Raw genomic sequence first — 21,141 nt, 5'->3', positions numbered from 1 at the left:
AGTACAAATTGCAGCACTAAAAATTAGTGATGGGAAAATGAAGCTTCATGAAGCACTTGTAATATTTTGTGACGCCTCTAGATGCCACTCTTGGTTGAAAGATGCAGTGGAAATGTAATCAATTTCCTTTGCTCTAGCCTTTATATTTAAACAAAGAGCACCATCTAGAGGAGTCAAAAAATATCACAAGTGCTTCATGAAGCTTCATTTTCCCATCACTACTAAAAATATGGAATGCACATCACCACGGGCACTCACGGGCTTTAGACTGTTGATTAAACGTAGAGTTGTGAATTAAAGGATTTGGCACTTCTTTACTCACGACTGTCACCTCTAGCCCAAAGCATAACTGCAAAATCTGTCAGGCTCGTTCATGGTGCCTGTGCGAGTATGTGCACGATCTTAAAGCGACAGCCGCAGTTGACAAACGAAGACATGGCTTCAAATGAGGTAAAAAAACAAAAAACTCTGCCCTTCCCCTCCCTAAAGAAACTGTGGAGTGTTAGGGTCCGCACACTCTACTATAAAGGGAAGATAAAAGCTGATAGTCAGAGTAAAACAGTCAGGGCTCCTCATACTCATCTGGGCATTAGTGGAGCATGCATGACGTAGAAAAAGCTTTAATATACCTTTTCAAACTGCACAATGCACTTTTATGCATTTTTTGTTACTTATGTTGTGTCTATGTTTTATGTTTCCTGTCAAGGGACAGTGCATTTACGCAAATATTGTACCAGTGTTTTTCATCAATGTGCATTGTCCCTTATAAAATGAATTCATTATTTAATGAATAAAAATAAAATGAACAAAAATGAAACATAATGCACAAGGATATTTACAAGCAAATATTTTTTTAACCTGATTTTTTTTTTTTTACAATACAGAACTGTAAAAACCAATGTAAGAAAAATGCAATTCAGATACAGTAAAAATATGATTGAGTACGCCCCTGCATGGAATGATAAAAAAAAACGGATGTTCAACATTCAATGGTAAAAATTTATCAACCTGGCTTAGCCTAAATGAGAATTATTTGTTCCAAACTGTAAAAAAATAAAAAATCAGTTATGCAAGTATGTATATGCATGTAAGATTCCAAAAGCTCTTTGATGAATGTGCTTGAACTTGAACATGATTACATTTGTACAAACATTATAGAGATTAAATTTAAAATATCTGCGGCGTTTCCATCTCATTTATTCAAATCTGCATGTCTTGTGAGAAATAACCTTTAATGGCCATCTATTAATATGATGGATTGAAGGTCTGCATGGGTGTGTTCATGCGCATGTGTGTGCGCGTGTGTGTGTGTGTGGTGCCTGTGATGGTACTGCTGTTTTCAGAGGCACCGGGGCAGTGTGTGCTCTTGGCAAGCTTGATGTCTGACTGTGCCTGAATTAATTGAACCATCACTGAGCCAGCTGTCATCACACACATCCGTGGCCGCCCATTCATTTATACAACCAGATGTGTACGCTTGCTTTGTGTGTATAATATGTGCTGTGTGAGTACGACGGAAATGTGCACAGTGTAAAATTGTCTTTGAAATGATTAATGATTGAAAAGAATCAGTTTTTGTGTTGCCATGACAACTTGAAAAATACATGAAAAAGAAAAATATCTCAAAAGGTAATGAGAGTATACTGAAATAATGGTGGTTTCATCTCAATTTACTCCAAATCAGGTCCTCGTTAGTTGAACATGAAACTATTATTCTGAGGTATCTATGGCAACAGGTGGATACACAGGTTAAATGTGTTTGTTCTGTCATCTGATGGTAGAGTATTTAATTGCTCTGCCTGTCATTCTACGTTGCTGGTATTGATAGATGAACAAAGTTAAGTTCCTAATTAAAAAAAAAGTTTTTAGGACCAATTTAATGTAAGTGGGAGTATTAGAAAATGGATGTCAAATTTATATGTAGAAATTATCATTTGCAAAGGTGACTTGGTATGCTGTAATTAACAACTCATTCACTCCCAGCCCTTTTCACTGAAGCAACCCCCTTTGCTCCCAACTGTTTTGCTGCATTTTGACTGATTTTGCAGACCCACAGAATATTGTGTTCTATTGATATAAAAACATAGAACCTACCAAAAGAAAGATTAGTCTCTTCTTTAATCAGGAAAAAAATTATATTTGTATTTGTTTCCGTTTTGCAGCAATTAGCATTATAATATAGCTACGTTTCATCAATATTCACATTCATGGTGATTACACTGGCAAAAAGAGCTTGTTGCAACATGGCCCTGGTTGATCTCTTATACTCTGCTGTCACCTGCTGGCCGTTCTTTGTAATAACTACCATTGCTTTAAGCCACCTCTTCATGTCAGAAGCTGCATCAAAGTCTTCTGTATGCTCTTGCATTAAACAACAACATACAAAACATGTAAATACGTATTTGGGAGTGAAGGACAAAGTATTAAAAATGTATAAAAAAATGCGTTTTCACGTTTTTGGGAGTTGAATGAATGTATTTCCACTAGATGCATTTCCACTAGATTTTGCTCTGAGTAAAGATTGATCGATCGCTGCTGTCAGTCTTAAAGTTCATCTATAGCAGAAGTGGGCAAACTCGGCCCTCGAGGGCCAGAGTTCTGCAGGTTTTGGAGGTTTCCCTTTTCCAACACAAGCTGATGCTGATGAGCTGATCATATATCAGCTGTGTTGGAGAAGGGAAACATCCAAAACTTGCAGGAGTTCGGCCCTTGAGGACCGAGTGTGCCCACCCCTGATCTATAGCGAGGTGGGTGGGTCATGGAAAAAAATGAGCACCAAGCAACAACAACTTCTGGTGCTCCTATGTTATGCGCGCCCCTAACCAGACCACAGACCCAGCATTTTTTGGAGTCCATATTTTTGTTTATCTATATGTTTGTCCATTTGCAGCCTTAGACTGCTGCATTGGAATGTACTGACTTAAATAATTAAGAACTGCAAATGAAACAAAACCCAACTTTTTAATCATCTTACCAACAAGATCCCACTCGCCATTGGGTATGTAGTTGGAGATGTCCACGTCCATCATCTGGAGGTCTAGCAGCCAGCCGTTGTGCGTCCACGAGCCAAATTTTAGGTCACACTTCTGCACGTCGAATGGGAACCAGCGCACATCGATGTAGCAGGTGCTCTTTAAAATGCCTGCGTAGAAGTTTGCTTGTTTACTATCAAATGTGTATACTGATGCATTTGCATAACTTCATTGTCTCACCTGGCGGGATGTACTGGCAGGAACCTGAAGCATTGATCAGTACATTTGTATGGAAAGTTGCATCAAACCTCTCATCAGCACTGCAAAGGAAATAGATGGAATATAAAACCAGCAGGTGAACAATTCACATGTATGCACATGAATGAAAGTGCACGTGACCAAGCAATTAAAGGGATTAAGGGTTTTTTTGTATCCGCAGTCATACAACATGTGTTTTTAATTTTACAGGTGATACATTGTTAGTTGTTTGCCAACAAGATATCCTTCAATTAAAAAACAATCAAAAATTATTCACCAAACCAAACGTCATAATTATGGAGAGAGGTCTTGGTCACAATATTATCAGTGATAATTTTGTCATTGAAAATGTTTTGTCATAAAAATGTTTTGAGGGAAAATGAAACAAAAATGAAAATAGAAGCCATTCATTGAGACGATGATGATAACTTATTGACTGACAATTTCGTTAATGATTAAAACAATAACAACACAGTGACGGAAATTCACCAAATCAATCAAAAGAAGGAATCAAACGAGGGTGGCAGTAAAGAACTGAAACTGTTTACTGCACTTTATTTAATGTTCAAACATGTTTACATTCGGCTGTAAAATTGATATCAGACAATTATGCAATTTTTTTATTTAGGTGAAAACTAAGTTTTAAGACGGCATATTGTTGTCAGTTCAACATATTTCACTGAAACAAAGTTTAATAAAGACACCGTTGTGTTAAATGTGTATTGCGTGTTAAACTTCAGCTACAAATAGTTATAATTTTCTATATAAAAGTTGAAAAATATATGTTGAAGGAAAACATCAACTAAAATTGTTCTTTATTTTCATTCAACTAAATTTGGATTAAAACAAAATTATAATCAAATGACAAAATTATGACAACATATTATTTAATTTTAGTTAAAAGACTGTAAAACTAAATAAAAATGTATTGTCAAAATTAATACTTATTATTAATCAACAGTTCTCCATTGTCGATAATCCATCCAACTTCACAGGTGTGGCATATCAAGATGCTGATTATACAGCATGATTATTATACAGGTGTGCCTTAGGTCTTTTCCACATGTATCGCTGTTAAAAAAACAACAACCTTCCACTGTTTCTGCTGTTAAGATGGATGCTCCTATTTTGAAAGTAATATTTGTTTGTTCTTCTGAATGCAGCTATAGCTTGCTTAATGATTGATAACACCCCTTTTAGAAAGCTAAAATCTGTTCTTTATGTCACACATAAACACATCTCGGGAATTGTGCCGAAGGTAAAATTCTCATCAATCGACCTCCATTCTTCCACCTAGCATGTTGTCCTCTGTCTTTATTAATAGTGATGTTTTAATGGTTATATCTTACAGTGAGACAGTCTAAGTGGGCGGAATACGAGTGATGCATCCAAATTAAACACCTTCCTTTGACAAATGATGGCAAACGTTGCATTCCGCGACAATAACAAGAACGCATTACGATCAAGAGGAGCGCCTTCAAAACATTTGAATATCGTTGTAACCTGTGACAAAAGTTTTACCATTTACAGTAGACCAACCAATAGGTGTGTTTCCATTCCCCCCAGTTTTGCGCAAAAGGCAAGTTGCGCAAAAGCAAGCTGCTAATGGAAACACAGGATTTTCTCTCAAATATCGCAAAAAAAGTTTTTGAGAAATGTCCAAATAGAAGTATTTCGCAAAAGTGTAATAGAAACACTTTTTGTGCATTCCCTCTAGTCATGTGACCCCCGTCCGGCCACAGAGTACAGGAAGTAGTAAGTACGGTATGGCAAGCCCTTTGAGCATTTATTCCATATCCTTAATATCAGACAGTGGTGTTTCTCACTAGTTCAGTCTTTGTCAGCACTAGTTGGACAATTAGCCACACTGGCTATGCACTTTGTCACACTAGTTGCACAGAAACTCTGACAAGTCGCTCATTTTCAGCAACGTGTTAATTAGTCGAACGTGAATTCTTCTCACTAGTGACATGTGTCCTATGATTTCCTTGCACTAGTTAGGTTGTGAGAGCTGAAACACCCATTAGTTAACTTGTGAAAGACAAAACACTGACAAGTTAACTAGTGAACGGCTCTTGAAGTCTACATGTTGAGCTAGTGGCACACAAATGTTTTACTGGTTAACTAGTGATGCCCCAAATATCCACTAGTTACACTAGTGAGACAGTTGGACTGAACTAGTTCAACTAGTGAGGTCCAAAACGTTCACTAGAAGAACTAGTGGGCAACGAGCAATCAAGCGACATACGGAGCACGTCGTCGTTGAAATCCGTTATATCCGTCCGCACCATAAAACGAGTTATAATCGCGCACACACAGCACCAATACCAAATGCCCGAACCCGCCCGATCGAGGCTGAGGGGAGAGAGACGTTTTTAAAGTAATCTTAACAACTCCGGGCGTTCGACTTCCGTAAACATCATGAGCACCTCCTACCGAACTGCGAGAACTCGCGAGACGGGACATTACGAGAATTGCGCCTCAGAAGCGAAACTCTCTTCAATGGAAACACCGGCAAGTCGAAATTGTACTTTATTGGAATAGTACAATATCGCTTTTATTTTTGCGAAAAACCAATGGAAACGCGGCGAATGTCAAATATTCCGACACTAAGTTTCTTTAACATTTTTTTCAGCTAAATGTGTCCTAATGTGACTCAGACACATACAGTATACTGTACACTTCATTGTCTATCTGTATCCATACTTAACCCTGTAAGAGCCTGATAAAATGCTTTCCAAATCACATTTTCAATGTCAATTACAAAATAATTGTGCAAGAGACAAAGAGATTGTTTAGTGTTTTTAGTATTCAATGAATCAAATGTGCTGTGCAAACAATTATGTCTTATCAAAAAATCTCAGAGTAGAGCATTAGAGATTAAACAATATGAAAATGTCATCAAGGTCTCAGGGCCTTATTTCGTGCCCAGCGCAAAGCGCGGTCTCAATGTGCGCATGGGTGGAGTTTTATTTTTTGGGATATTTTTGTCAACGTGCGCAGGTAGAAATGACATTTTGCTCCATATTATACATTATTACCGGTGTATTTTTGAAATATCAATAAAAAATTGACACTATTGGGATGTGATGACGTAATCCGTAACATCATACGTCATTGTGTCCATTTGGATGTACTTTCCTTGTTTGCTGCTGCCGCATCTTTGGACAACTTGAAGTCTTCCATTAACCTACCATGGTTTTGGGAGGAGTATTTCTGCATGTAAAGTAGTTATTTTAAATCAAATTTGACATACTGCATCTTCTTATAATAACTGAAATCTGCCCTCGGTTTACCCTATTCTTCTTTTGTAGATGAAAAAATATCACTACCACAGTCATCTGTATACCTTAGACCATTTCATCTCCTACGACGAGGATGCAGTAAGAACATCTTTAGCGGTAAGCCTATATTGAATATCTGAAGTGACGTTGATGCTCAATGAGATGAATTCACCTCAATGGTTGCTCCTTTATATACTTGTTGTGATTGTAGTTTGCAGAGGTAAGGTACAACAGTGAATTTAAAGTGTAGTTTACAATCCCAACCTGTTGTAGAGCAGAATATCTGGGACCCATATCAAATTGGAAGGGAATCTCAGGTTCTGAATACCAGGGTAGCTCTCGGCATCCCATGTAAGGTATGCGTCTGTCCACTGCTGGAAGGAACAGAGACAAACAAAATGTTAAGACAAAGGAATTCCCAAGTAAGAGGACTGTTGTCAGGAACAGATTATAGGATATGTCTTGGCAATGATGCTTTTTTTCTTCTTCTTCACACTATTAGAGTGGACGTAAACAATAATATGCAATGTTGTTCTTGTCTAGCAGCTTTAACCAAGGTTGCATCAGTCGGTGACTTGTGCAGGCTTAATGGGGAAAATATCCCGAGTTGCATTTCGTCCTGCTAACAAAACAGCTAATACAACAGCGAGTAGATAACTCACGTTTGAACCTTGTTTCCCTCTCCACCCCCACCCATATTTTATCATCTTATAGAAATAAATAGTAGATTTTGACAAAATAAACTGCTCAATGAGATTTCATTTTCATTTTCATTTTAGGGATGTTGAAATTAGTGTGTTAATTTTGATTTATTTAAATTTCCTTTAACGCCACTCATTTTTTTAACACACGATGAATGACCTCCCCTTACTTGGAAAGCCTGCACTGGGGGAATTCCAGTCGCAACACATCCTTGTCAAAATTTAGCATAAATAAATTTAATAATAATGCATATATTTGTGGAGAGTGGGGTCAAGTTGTATTTAACAATTTAAAAAATGTGCGGAATTTCACAAGTTACTTTATGTTAAAAATTCGATAGATCTTAATATGAAAATAATTAATGCACTTAGCTGTCACCAATGTCTTGCAAATGCAATTATGCCATCTAGTGGCACAAAAATTACCTCAACACAAATCAATATCACACTCATTTTTTACAGTACAGTGCATATTTTTAATTAACTCAATTTTATGAATTATTATGAAATGACTGTGTCATAACTAACAGATGCAGCCATATTTCTATTAGTTAAATTTTTTCCCACTTTTATGTTAACAAGAGTATGAAAACTTAGGGGAAAATATTTTATTGTACATTTTATTGTACATTTAGAACATATTTATGATTAATCGTGAGTAAACTATTGAAGTCGTGATTAATTCGTCTGACAGCCCTATTTTATTTCTATAGTGGCAATTCACCCAAAAAGTTATCAAACATAAACACCCTTGCCATTTGTTTGCATTATCAGCATCATTTCACTCTCATTAGCGATCCTTTCTCCTTTTTTCAACAGTAATACACTTTGGGTTCCTGGTAGCACTGTCACTAGCAGTTGTCATTTTTTTGGAGGGCAATTTAGAGCTAAAAATAAATAAATGAGGGGAAAAAGAAGATAACAGCAATGTGTGACGCACAGAGCCAATTATATTTAAGTGAGGCGAGACAAAGCACAACTGAGCCCTCTGCGACAATACCCAGAATGTGAACCAAAAATGATACATGAACTATGATAATTTTCTGTCTAGAATTATGTTAACTGATTCACTCCCACCTATTTTCACTAAAACACCGGCTGTTTTACTGGATTTTGACAGCTTTTGCAAGGCCCACAGAATTGTGTGTTCTATTGCTATAAAAACATGGCACCGACAAAAAGAAATATTAGAGACTCTTCTTTCATCAGGATTTTTTTTTATATTTCTATCTGTTTTGCAGCAATTAGAATGTAGCTAAATGTTGTCTTTATTCAGAAATCTATTTAAAAATGTGAGTAAAAGAGCTTGTTTACAACATGGACCAGGTTGATCTCTTATACTGTGCTGCCACCTGTTGGCTATTTTTGTAATTACAACCATTGTTTCATCCGTTCTCTGCAGTTTAGAGGCTGCATCAAAGCCTTCTGTATGCTCTAGCATAAAAAAAAACATAAAAACAATTGTATAAATACGTCTTTGGGCCAGTTAAAACATTTAAAATGGAATGTATTTATACGTTTTTGGGAGCAAATGAGTTAAGGGAGAAAAAGATGTGCGTAAACTGGTTAGTTCATAAATGGATGATCCACTGTATCTGGGTTTGAGGCACAACAAACACTCTTCAGTCACTTCCACGGTTACAATCCATGTTAAATTCCAATCATTTACACGTCAGATGTTCATTGCCTGATGAACCTCTACAGTCAAATTCTCAAAGGTGCAGATGTCGTCTCATCTGTCTGCTGTCATTCTGTCTTTGAGCTATTTCTTTGTAGTTCTCGGGTCCTCTGCTACATCTGCAAAGCCCCTTCTAGACATTACTCCTGCTTGGATGCCGTGTTAAGGAGGTGGCTTCCCGAATAACTGAATCATTCATAATATGCGAGTCAGTCAGCAGCTGACTCAGACAAACTGGATTTAGACTGTGACATTTTTTATGTGCTAGTCTAATGGTGTGTGGGATAACAAGGATGTTGTACCTGCCTGATTACACATTAACAATTAACTAAATATAAGAAGCACCTTAAAAAGACCTCCGACGAATATGTGAATGTTAATGAAATATAGAGAGTGCAAACACGTTTTTGTAATCAAAATTTTATATTCATTTTGTATTCATTCAAGCTCATTCAAACAGTAAAAGGAGAAGATAAACTCCTCAAAGAAAGATCGGGGGTTGAACCTTCATTAATCACATTAATTCTACAATTTTAGTCCTACAATTTAATGGCTCCGCATATTTTCCAATCCCTATCAAATGATTTGTTTGCATATTAATGCAATACACAAGCAAGTGTTCAACATGTGGCAATAGTTGTTGTAATTGACAAAGCAATACATGTTGTGAAACACAATTTGTAATTCAACTACTTTCTCCTTTGATACAGCGCTGGCAATACATTTTTCACTTGTCAAATTTAATAGGAGACATTCGATTAGACTAAACCCGGGAATTCATTTGTAACATCCATATGTCTAAAATGTTAGTTTGAATGTGTCAGTTTGTTACAGGAGATCATGAAATGTGTTAAGATTGGATATATTTTTAAAAGCTATGTTGCAAAAAAACAAATGGTTGAGATTCACTCCTATAAATCAGATGCCTTCCAAAATTTTTTGACATGACTGCTTTTCAGAAAGAGCAAATAAGAACGGAAGAACGTTCCCAAAATATACGAAATGTCAGTTCATGTGCAGTGATCACACAAAAGTAGTCAAAGAGGAGACATACCAGCTGAAGCCACGCATTTGTGATCAAAACTTGGTTCTTCTCATCCTGGAAGAGAGAGAAGGAGCATCAGATAACTGTACGACAATGTACAGACAAAGAAAAATATTCTACAAAGTGAGATCAAATGAAAAGAAGCAACACTTCATATTCTGACTAACAGGGAGTGAAATTAACTTGCGACTCTGAACTGCTGTGCTCACTAAATGGCAAAGACGGCGTCTTCTTTTTTTTTGTGCCATGATTTATTGTAAATAGAACCTGTTTTGAACAATTATGGGTGGAAAATTTAAATTATAATGAAAACTGGTCAAATAAAAAGTCAAATAAAACAGGACATTTGAGACTTGGAAATGTTCTCTTAGCAAATGCAGTGCAGTGTATGTCATGTAGGGATCAGTGGTACAGTTGAGATGAAACGTAAAGACTGTAAATGTATAGAAAGAGAAACATGTCTTTATTGACAGTCACAAGTCCATTAAAACAAACAAACAAACAATATAACAAAACACAAGAAGCCAACACACTGGAATATTGCACACCTTAGGACCCTTGGTTTAAAAAACATACAGTTCTTGTAACCAGTATTTCCAGAACATTGAAGTGTACCTAAGATCACTTAAAGAGGGATAATTTATTGACTTTATGTATAGATTAATTCTAATTGTAGTGATAGTTAGTGATGGGAAAATGAAGCTTCATGAAGCACTGGTGATATTTTTTGACTCCTCTAGATGGCACTCTTGGTTGAAAGATGCAGTGGAAATGTAATCAATTTCCTTTGCACGAGCCTTTATATTTAAACCAAGAGTACCATCTAGGGGAGTCAAAAAATATCACAAGTGCTTCATGAAGCTTCATTATCCCATCACTACTGATAGTCACTCACACCTAAGTTGTTAAATTTCTTCTTTTGACTTTGCCCTTTGTCTGTATTTTGTTAGATATTGGAATACCAACAGATTACAATTAATTGATGGAAAATAATTATTTTGGATCATATAGAATTAATTTGGATCCAGCATGTCTTGAAGAACATGACATGCACTACCTGGACTGCAAATAGCAGTGGTGCTGTTGATTCACCCTCAGTAGTTCAGGCCTGAAGATGAATATAATTATATCAATAATTAATTGAACGTTATTTGTTATTTCATAAGTGTGTCTCAAATCTAGAAGTTGTGGTCAGTTTCAGAAAGGTTGGTGACTCTGGCATGAAAGATTGCGACAGAGATTCTCCCATTCTTTAAATGAAATTCTTTAGTTTCTATTCTTAGACATTAATTGAAAGTGAATAAAGTGAGCTTTTTCAAGGGGTAGACAATCCAAGTTAGCACACCGGCTACCATCTGCATTTCGTCTAGTATGCTTACATGTGTGGTAAAAGGCAAGCCTGGGTGTAATTTTTCTTATCTACACATTATAACATACTGAATGTACATTACTCTAAGAAAACAAAAGGAAATTAAGATCCCACAGTCAACCCATAATTAGTGTGTCAAAAGTCCCTTATGTAAATTTGCAACCAAAGAAAAATGAAGATAGATAGATAGATAGATAGATAGATAGAGAGAGAGAGAGAGAGAGAGAGATAGATAGATAGATAGATAGATAGATAGATAGATAGATAGATAGATAGATAGATAGATAGATAGATAGATAGATAGATAGATAGATAGATAGATAGATAGATAGATAGATAGATAGATAGATAGATAGATAGATAGATAGATAGATAGATAGATAGATAGAAATAATATACAAAACAATGACATCAATATCTATCTAATTCTATTAATATTGCATTACCAAACACATATTTCATTGTGAGTTGCTTGAGGCAGGGTGACCAGTTCCATGATCATCCTGCCAAGTCTGCCCATGACTGGCAATGAAGCCAGTGGCTGGCATCAAGCTGCCCTAGTTCTACCCAGAACCAGATGGGAGAATCATAGGCCATGTAGTAGTGGGCTTGGGGCGCGGGCCGTGTTGGAGTGGGGGGCACTCCGGGCTCCTGGGTTTGCTCTCCGGCCAGTGGCCCCCGCGGTGCCCGGGGGGTTGTGCCCGGGGGTTGTGCCTTGGTGCTGCCGCGGCCTGGGGGGCTCCTGGGGGGTTGTGCTTGCCCTGTCCTGGCCAGGGTCGACGGCTCCCTTCTTTGGTGGAGCATTTACTGAAATTCAAACAATCTGCTTCTTCCTTTAGTGGCTGAATCAGTGGAGGCTGATGTTTGCTTCATCTATCCTTCCTTCCTTTCGTTGGTCTTTCCTTTGTTCTCCTGAGATCTCCCTAATTTGTTGTAATTTAGATGTTTCTGGGGTTGGTGAAAGATTCTGGTTTGTAACCCTGTGGTGTCTGGTCAGTGCTGAATTTCACTTTTTTTTTTCTTTGATCCTTCCTCGGGTCTCCTGACAACTTCACGACTCCAGCGGGATTCTGAAGTCTTCGGTTTAGGTGAAGGGTATGGGATTTTTAATAGGTTTCAGGTGAATTAATGAGCACAAACTCACATGCACGCACATATGCACACACACACACACACACACATTCACACACACAATTTAAAAAAAGAGAGAGAGAGCAATGATGATGACATGTTGAATCGGTAAGATTAGCGAATGAACAATACTGAGCTCTCTAAGAAAAAAAGAAAGGAAAAAAAACATGTGCGCACACACACACAATCACCATTCATTATTGACAACTTCCCAACCAGCAATTATTAATTCACATCGTCTTATCTCATACATTATATAGAGAAGAAGTAAATTATGACGTTGACTCTAGGGCAGTGGAATCCAAACTCGGGAGTGCTGCAGGTTTTGGATGTTTCTCTTCTCCAACACAGCTGAAGCTCATCAGCAAGCTCTGCATAAGCCTGATAACAATCCTGTGATTGGAACAGGTGCGTACAGGAGCAGGGAAACATCCAAAACCGGCCCTCCAGGGCCGAGCTTGGACACACATGCTCTAGGGTTTTATATTTTTGGAGAGAGGCACATGTGTGCTCCAGTGTTAAAACTGGCGCATTTTCATTTCTGTGCTGAGGTAAGTTAAATAAATTCAGTTTATCGTGTTTGGGAATTTGGTAGACTGCCTGTGACATGCTGGGCGTTACACACCTCCAGTGCGCCTGACAATTTGGTGACAGGAAACATACTAGACCGTATACTAGCTAAAAGCAGTTCTAAGTTGTTGTGCAGGTGGTGTAATGGGATTTTGGTTGATTCGATTGAGGTGAGTGGGAATTAAGTTGGCTGTGTACACTCCCACAATGGCGCAAATACACATTTGTATCAGCGCATATCTACGAAAATACCAAAAGAAAGAAAACTCCACCAGTGCGCACAGTTTAGTAGCTTTGTGCTAAGCTAGTGCTGGGCATGGAAATAGGGCCCATGAGCCTGATTTATGCAAAAATGGGTGCATACTTGGTTGCTTACACAAACAAATGTGGGTGCAGCCAGGAATGCATTTACCAAAATTGCAGCGTAGTTCATTTTGCAGTGTTTTCCACAGATTTGAAATCTTGGGGGGGTCTCTGTCCTGTTGCTACGTCACCACTAGCCTCATGATCCACAAAGTGATGGCGAACTAACATTACATGCGGTATATCCGGTCGCAACACGTTTTTTTTAATATATATGTTTTTAATAAATTTTCTTGAAAACTTCTTTGGTGGTGGCCCGTCCAAGTAAACTGGTATAGACAACACTGTTTTATGTATTCTGGGAGGAGCACATGCTTTCATTTATCAACCCATGCTTGTTTGCTAAGTCAGTAATAAAAAAAAAAAATTCTTCCACTAACACTTCCAATGCTACAGTTTCGCTTCGAACTTCATTTTGTATTGTGGTGCTCTCAAAAAATTAAAAGCATCAGATCTACCAAACATGCAAAACAGTCCTTGCTACTTTTACACCCGTTGCCAGCAGTGCACACACTCTGGTCCACGCGGGCCTGCAGTGCCCCGTCCTGTTGCGTTGGGTTGGGGGCGCGGGCCGTGTTGGGGTGGGGGGCGCTCCTGCTCCTGGGTTTGCTCTCCGGCCGGTGTCCCCGGCGGGGCCCGGGGGTCGTCCTTTGGCGCTGCCGTGGCCTGGGGGGCCCTGAGGTGTTGCACTTGCTCTGTCCTGGCAGGGGTCGACGGCTCCCCTCTTTGGTGGAGATTTTCATGCATGCCAGATCCACCACACCAGCATCTATCAAAACTCGGACACAATCTGCTTCCTCCTCAGGTCATTGAATCGGTGGAGGCTGGTGTCTGTGGATCTCACTCTGCTTCATTTGTCCTTCCTTCCTTTCCTCAGTCTCTCCTTTGGTCTCTTGAGGTCTCCCTGATTTGTTGGAATTTAGATGTTTCTGGGGTTGGTGAAGAACTCCGGTTGGTGGCCCGGTGGGTGGTGTCTGGTCGGTGCTGGATTTCACTTTCCTTTCTTTTCTTTGGTCCTTCCTCTGGTCTCCTGACGGCGGTTTTCGGTTTAGGTGAACGGTATGGGATTTTTTTAATAGGTTTTTGGTGAACTAATGAATACACACACACTCTCACGCACATACACATACTCACCCACATACAAAATTATAATAAAATAAAAAAAGAATAAACAAGTGAATTAGCACCTGCTATTTGGGGTGTTAATAAACCAGGCCCTATATGTTTTTAATAACAACTAACATTTATTAAAAACATCTTTTTATCAGGGGTGTCCAAACTTTTTCCTCCAAGGGCCACATTTTGAAGAATGCAAGGGATTTTGTTCAATTTGTCAAGCACACCAAAATTAGTCAATTGAGCAATTTCATATTGTTTATAAATTACAGTGTTGTTGTTTTTTACTGCCAGCTTACGATTTTACAAGATTTTGAGGTGGTCAAGACCCTATAACCCACCAAAAAATATCAGCCCCTGCACAGAACAGCAGCCCATTGCGACAATCAGAAGCAAAACAGAAGCAATCTGTGGTAAGAAGACCATTTTTTAAAGTAGTTACTAAGGAATCCCATGTGATATTTTCACAATTTGGACCTTGACACAGAGCAGACATTGGAGAAAACCCTTTTTTGTTTGTAAAAATTAATGATCTTTATTCACCACAGTGTTATGAAGAGAAATGTTACTTGTTTAATTGTAAATAGGTCATTTGCATATTTAGAAATGATCTACAGTATATGGAGCAATTTATTAGTAGCAGATGTCATTTTTATTATATGCTGCGGGCCGTTTAAAAATGGATAGCGACCCACAAACGGCCCCCGGTCGATAGTTCGGACACCAATGATTTAAATGTTCGGTAATTTTTAAGAGTTCAACATCATTTTTTCTATTCATGCAATAGGTTTAATACATAACATCATTTAAATCATTTTAAATCCACCCAAAGTCAAGTTAAATGCCATATATTGTTATAGTGCCTTGCTCAATTCAACAACTCAGGTGCGTGGATTTATTTTTGTTTTTTTAAGCAACGTCTCTCCTGAAGCTAATAAAAGGTTGTATAATCTTTTGATCACTTTTCTCTACTTTGTACATAGCATAGAACCTTAAAATGTTGTTTTATGGGCTCTCAAAATGTCCATACGAGTAATAGACTAGCAATCCTATGTACAGCCTACGGCACTTTTCTCAAGTGCATGAAGTTACCAGGGAAAGAGTAAACATAGGGACAAGACTGCCTCGCAGATTTGGCTGAGTGGTTCATCGATAACGTCGGACAAGGTGACGACAGTAAGAGTCATGTGTATTTTGGTCACAGAATGATGGTGTCGATTCCCCTTCGAGTAGGGGATGTAGCAAGAACTTCTATATAAAGGAGGAATTTGGTCACACAAAGAATGTTCCAACAAAACACCCACTTTCAACAGCAAATCCAGATGTTTTTCTTTAATAACAAAACATTGCAAGTGAGGCTTGAGGCGAACCATAAGCCAGGCATTCATATTTGACAAGTTTGGAACAAGATCAGGTAAGGAGAGCGAGAACACAAAATGAGATGTGACAGAAAATCCTCCTAAAGCACACATGTCAAAATCAGAGCAGAGCTTTGATGTGAAGCCCTGATGGTCGTACTTGGTAATTCGGGGTGATTTGAACGTATTTTTGTGTGAGAAACATGAAGGGGCAAGCCTAGTAGGAAATTAAGAAACATGTTACGGTATTTTGGTTTTGCTTTCGACTACTCTGTTTTTACAACCCTTGAGCTTTTTGCTTAAACTGTGATTACTTTTGTGAGCTCCCCAAGCTTGCCTTGACTTGAGAACATTCCATAATAGGGCAAAATGGGACAAAATGCTCACCAAATGTGACAGAACGGTACTTGAAAATGCTGTGATGCCAGGGCATACATTTGTTGCCTATCTGATCACCTCAAAGTTTATTCAAGATTTGTTGCATTCAGTCCGATTTACTACAGACTAAGTTTCCCATCCGCACCATGACGGCTGAGGCAAATGTTTTGAAAGTTAAAAAATCTGGCCCAGCATCTATGGCAATTACAGCCAGTTCATGTTTGCACATCAAGTCTCACATTTGTGGACTGAAAGCGAGTTTGCTGTGGTTGCTTTAAACATGATGTAAATGTAGCATTAGTCCATTTCGTTTGATTTAGTCAGAATTTGTATGCATTATTGTCAGTGTTCGGTGCGGTGAGTTAGTCGCTTCAGCATTTTCAAGTAAAATAAATGTATTTTTTCTTCCCTGACATCCGGTACTGCTCTCAAATTTTAAATGTGATCCATCTCCACCACGACACTTGGTGTGTTTTATAACTATACATACATTAGGCAACAAGTAAGCAAAAAAGCCAGCCTAGCTCACAGCACCACAGTAACACAACTAAGAGAGTGCTATTGATTTTACCTTTACTCTCAGCAAGAATGCAATTAGCGGACTCTAGTTGGAGACATTTAAAATAACAGTCATCACAGTAGAATAAGGTCAGTGGCAAGTAAATAAATGAGAAGCAAAAGATAAATATTCTCATTACTTTGGGTTTTGAAACTTGTGGATTCATAGTATAATCAGTCTAATACATGCACAAAACACTGAAAAAATATTGATTACTTAAAGGTTGTTCACCAAACTTGATTGGAATGCTCCTCAAGCTGTACAGTATGGAATTCAACCAGGAGTTTTCAAAAAAAATGCACTTGTTCAGATGCAAAATGAAATCAAGTTTGTACCATGCATATTACGCATCATGATATATAAAATCAATTACACTGGGGAACAATTTGGAAAAAATAAAAACAAATCTGCCGAGTTAGATTTTTATGCTAATTAAAAGTCAAATCTGCATACTGATTCTCCCGAAAAGCAACATTCCAATGATTGGCTGTAGTAAGAAAAGCTGATTATGATTGGATTCATCAACAGCTATGTGGCAACTTGTTTGTGCAGTCATTTGAGAGCGCGGTGAGAGGTTTGTGCATCTCTTAATGAGTAAATATCGAATATCAATATAGAAAGCAAGTAAAAGAAAGTAAAAATTAAGAATGGTAGCCATATCCTTTATAAATGCATAATAGGGCACATTGCAATTACCTGTTTCTGTCATTGTATATCAGTGTTTGTTTGTTTTTAGAACAAGTCTGTCAAATCTGTCAAGCACAATATTTTTCAAAATGGAGAACTAAAGTTCAAAAACTTGACTTGATTAAAAAAAAACTGAGATCAATTTTTGATTACGCATCCAAAAATTACTTTAAAAACAGCTGTCAGACCTTACTCAACACAAAATGTGTTCTCCAGTGTTATATGACAGTTTGGCCCTGGAAAGGATGTGTTCTTTAATCTCAGTTCATTCCAATGGACCCCCCCCCCCCAATAAATAAATAAATAAAAATAAACAAACTAAATGCATACACCACAGAAAGGTTGAAAGAGGTTTGACCGTACATCTTCAACACTTTCTAAGTGTCTAAAACATAATACCTATCTTTTCCTTCTGCTCAGTCAAAACACACTCACCACATCAATGATCTGAAGCAAAGTGAGACCAAGTTCCACCAGGATGGGTGCAGAGTCGTTTAGAACTGGTCGTTCCAGTCGATTATAGTTGACCATCAGGTCCCGGTACAACTTCCTTTGATATACTCCACCATGGCAGCCTACAACAGCAAAGAACTTCATTGATACAATCCCGTTTGAAGCATTATTAATGCGACAATAATAAGTAATAAATTTTCGATACTGCTTATCGTGTACAGGATTGTGCGAAGCTGACTCAGGACAAAAGTCGGGCTACACACTGGACTGGTCACCAGTATAGTTTAGTTTTTATCTCGTTTTAAGTTTTGTTTTTTAAATTTAGTTAGTTTTAATTCGTTTTCAAGGCAGCTCTGTTTTATTAGTTTATGTTATTTCAAAAATGCTTAGTTTTAGTTTAGTTTTAATTAGTTTTAGTATTAGTTTTTGTGTGCAAGATTTAATAAATACCATGGTAAAATGAAAAAAAGCAACACACTTCTTACTGAGCATTTCGGCCTAATTAAATGAAAACGCAAGCACGTTACATCACTTTTCCGTGCGACACGCTTGCAAACGTCTTTATTCCGGTTATATCGAAATAAATATACTTAAAATCACATTTAAAATCAATCCCAAAGGCACACGTATGAAATTAATTACCAAAGACGAAAAACTAAGGACATTTTCACTGTAATTATAGTTGGTAGAAAACACATTGCACTGTATTCCCCCAAGGAAAACATTACCACTTTTAACCACACACATTATGTAACATCCACACAGAATAAAAAGAAAATAAACCAAGCTTGATGTAAAAAAAATGTTTTCTCATTAGCCATTGTGGCTAGTGTTTTTCCAGAATTACTAACCCCTCTGCACTTTCATCAGGCACAATTTTGTTGTTGCACAACTAGGTCTGACAAACAGCGGTACTTTAACGATAAAGCATAATCTAAACAAAATGAAAATATGAAAAATGGTGTTGAAAATTTGCATACAGTTGTGTCAGTTATTTTAAAACATATATGGCTCTGATCCGTTTGTGTCATTTGGGTGCTCTCAGACTGTGTCCTTTGTGTTGCAACTGCCTGATGTAATCAGCAGCCTATAAGAGTCATCCACAACCTATAAAGGGAACAGCGGAGGACATATTCTGTTTGTCGGACAATTCATCTGCTTGCCTCCACAGCCCAAAAAATGATTGTTAGCTGCCTAGCTCCATGTCTTTTGATCCATGATGCCTTCTCGCAGTTTCTGGTCTAGTTTTTGCTGCCTTGCCTAGTCGTGAGTACGTTTTGCGCAAACCGCTTAGCTAATGACTTACTGGGCATTCCATGTTTAGCGTTTGGCCCTGGCTGATGCAAAAGTCTTTGTTCTCTTTGTCATGTCACTGTTAGTCTAGATGATTGCATCACCTTCAGTTGAAGCTTTGTTTTACAAATAAATGTCAAAACTATTATTTGTGTCTGCGTTTTTGGGATCCAACTCCTGAACATATACAGAATCGTCCGACCATTTGGATCCTGCAGACTCAAATAAGCTGTGCCATGCCCTGGCCTCCCAGTTACAGTTGGTTGGACGTCATGAGCAGTCCTTGACTGAGCTTAGGGAGGTGCTAAATTCATTAAAAACCCAGTTTGATGCATGTTTCGTCCAGGGACTCATCGGGGGGCCCACCACATGGACCAGATCTCCCACATCCGTCTCGCTATGGGGGTGAGCCCGGGTAGTGCGGTGAATTCATTCAACACTGCTCTTTAATTTTTGACCAACAACCCTTTATCTATTCTCAAGATAATACCAAAGTCGCGTTCATGATGAGTTTACTTACGGGTAAAGCAGCAACTTTGGCTATGCCGGTAAGCAATGTCAAACCAGTATTGTGCACTTCGCTTCCGGCTTTCCTTGCTGAATTCAAGCAAATCTTTGATCATCCTGTCAAGGGCAAGGAGGCTGGAAGTAGACTGATGGATTATACCCAAGGAGACCATTCTGTTGCGGACTACTCCATTGAATTCCGCATACTGGCAGTCAAAAGCGGTTTCAATGACACTCCTTTGTCTAGTATTTTCCGGCGGGGCCTGGACCTGCAAGTAAAGGACGAGCTAGCTGTCAGGGATGAAACAACTGATTTAGAAGGACTCATCGCTCTCGCCATATGACTGGACAACCGCTTGAGGGAGCGGTGAAGACAACGTCGCATGGAGCGTCCCAGGTACCCATCGCGTACCACCGGGATGGTCCCAACAGATCCTGGAGGTGGTCCTGCGCTTGCGACATCTGTCATAGAGCCAGTACGGAGAGACCAAGTTGCCGGAGAGGAGCCCATGCAGATCGGCTGAGAGGGCGTCTCAGCCAGGCCGAGCGACTGCGACGTATCCAGACTGGGGCCTGCTTCTACTGTAGTCAACTAGGTCATCAAGTATTTTCATGCTCGATCAGACCTCTGTGCCGAGCTGGTCCTGCTTCGGTTCTGAGAGGGCAACGAACGGTGGAGAACCATTCAACCAGTTCCAGCACTGATCACCAGTGTTAATACTATTAGGACAATACAGAGGTTTTCGATCTGGTTAGGACACTAATGAAAAAAGTTTTGAACTGGCTGGAGAAGTATGGGGTTTTGGGCAGGTCATTAAGATAAATGCCCTAATCGATTCCGGTTCTGCTATTTTATTGATCCAGGAGGTTTAGGGGCCCTTAACTGTCCTACCCTCCAACTTAAAAAACCTAGACCTAGTGTTAGATCTCGACGGACGCCTTCTGGCTGAAGTAACCCGCATTACAGCTCCCTTTAATCTAAAACTTTCCGGCAACCATAGTGAGACACCTCATGCTATCACAATCTGCCCATGTCGTTTTAGGCCTTCCATGGTTAAAGATGCATAATCCTGACATAAACTGGGACATCCCTGCCATAGAGAATTGGAGTGTTTTCTGCCATTCCCACTGCCTGAAGTCTGCTGAGGACGCAAGTCAACCATTAGACAAATCTAGTCTCGAGGTCATTGAGTTGAATAACGTTCCTTCCGAGTATCATGATTGAAGTGTCCATCAAAGACCGAGCCCAATCCTTGCTTCCACATCGTCCATATGACTGCGCTATAAACCTTGTCCCAAATGCCCCATTACCAAATTCCAAACTGTACCAAGTGTCCCAACCCGAGCAGGAAGCGTTACACGAGTACATAACTAAGTCACTAGCTGCCGTTATGATCCACCTTTCGTCTTCGCCAGTGC

At 38.8% G+C, this 21,141-nt stretch overlaps 1 protein-coding gene across 3 annotated transcripts in view; it reads right to left on the bottom strand.

The window, feature by feature from the left end:
• LOC147170157 (neuronal acetylcholine receptor subunit alpha-7-like) overlaps window positions 1-21,141 on the bottom strand; it is a 38,275-nt gene that overhangs the window by 10,971 nt on the left and 6,163 nt on the right. For 2 of the 3 annotated variants that reach the window (XM_086082328.1, XM_086082326.1), the window contains exons 2-6: window positions 17,905-18,044; window positions 9,948-9,992; window positions 6,779-6,888; window positions 3,213-3,292; window positions 2,975-3,142 (exon numbers count right to left, since the gene is read on the bottom strand). In XM_086082328.1, the coding sequence (XP_085938454.1) occupies window positions 2,975-3,142; window positions 3,213-3,292; window positions 6,779-6,888; window positions 9,948-9,992; window positions 17,905-18,044 (543 nt within the window). The remainder of the gene's footprint in view (window positions 1-2,974; window positions 3,143-3,212; window positions 3,293-6,778; window positions 6,889-9,947; window positions 9,993-17,904; window positions 18,045-21,141) is intronic. The other variant, XM_086082327.1, reaches the window with a different exon arrangement.

The sequence above is a fragment of the Leptonotus elevatus genome, chromosome 8 (genome assembly GCF_054856555.1).
Source record: "Leptonotus elevatus isolate MCC_2025b chromosome 8, RoL_Lele_1.0, whole genome shotgun sequence".
Taxonomy (NCBI): Eukaryota; Metazoa; Chordata; class Actinopteri; order Syngnathiformes; family Syngnathidae; genus Leptonotus; species Leptonotus elevatus.
Note: the sequence above shows the minus strand (reverse complement) of the source record. Positions and strands in the feature narration are given on the sequence as shown.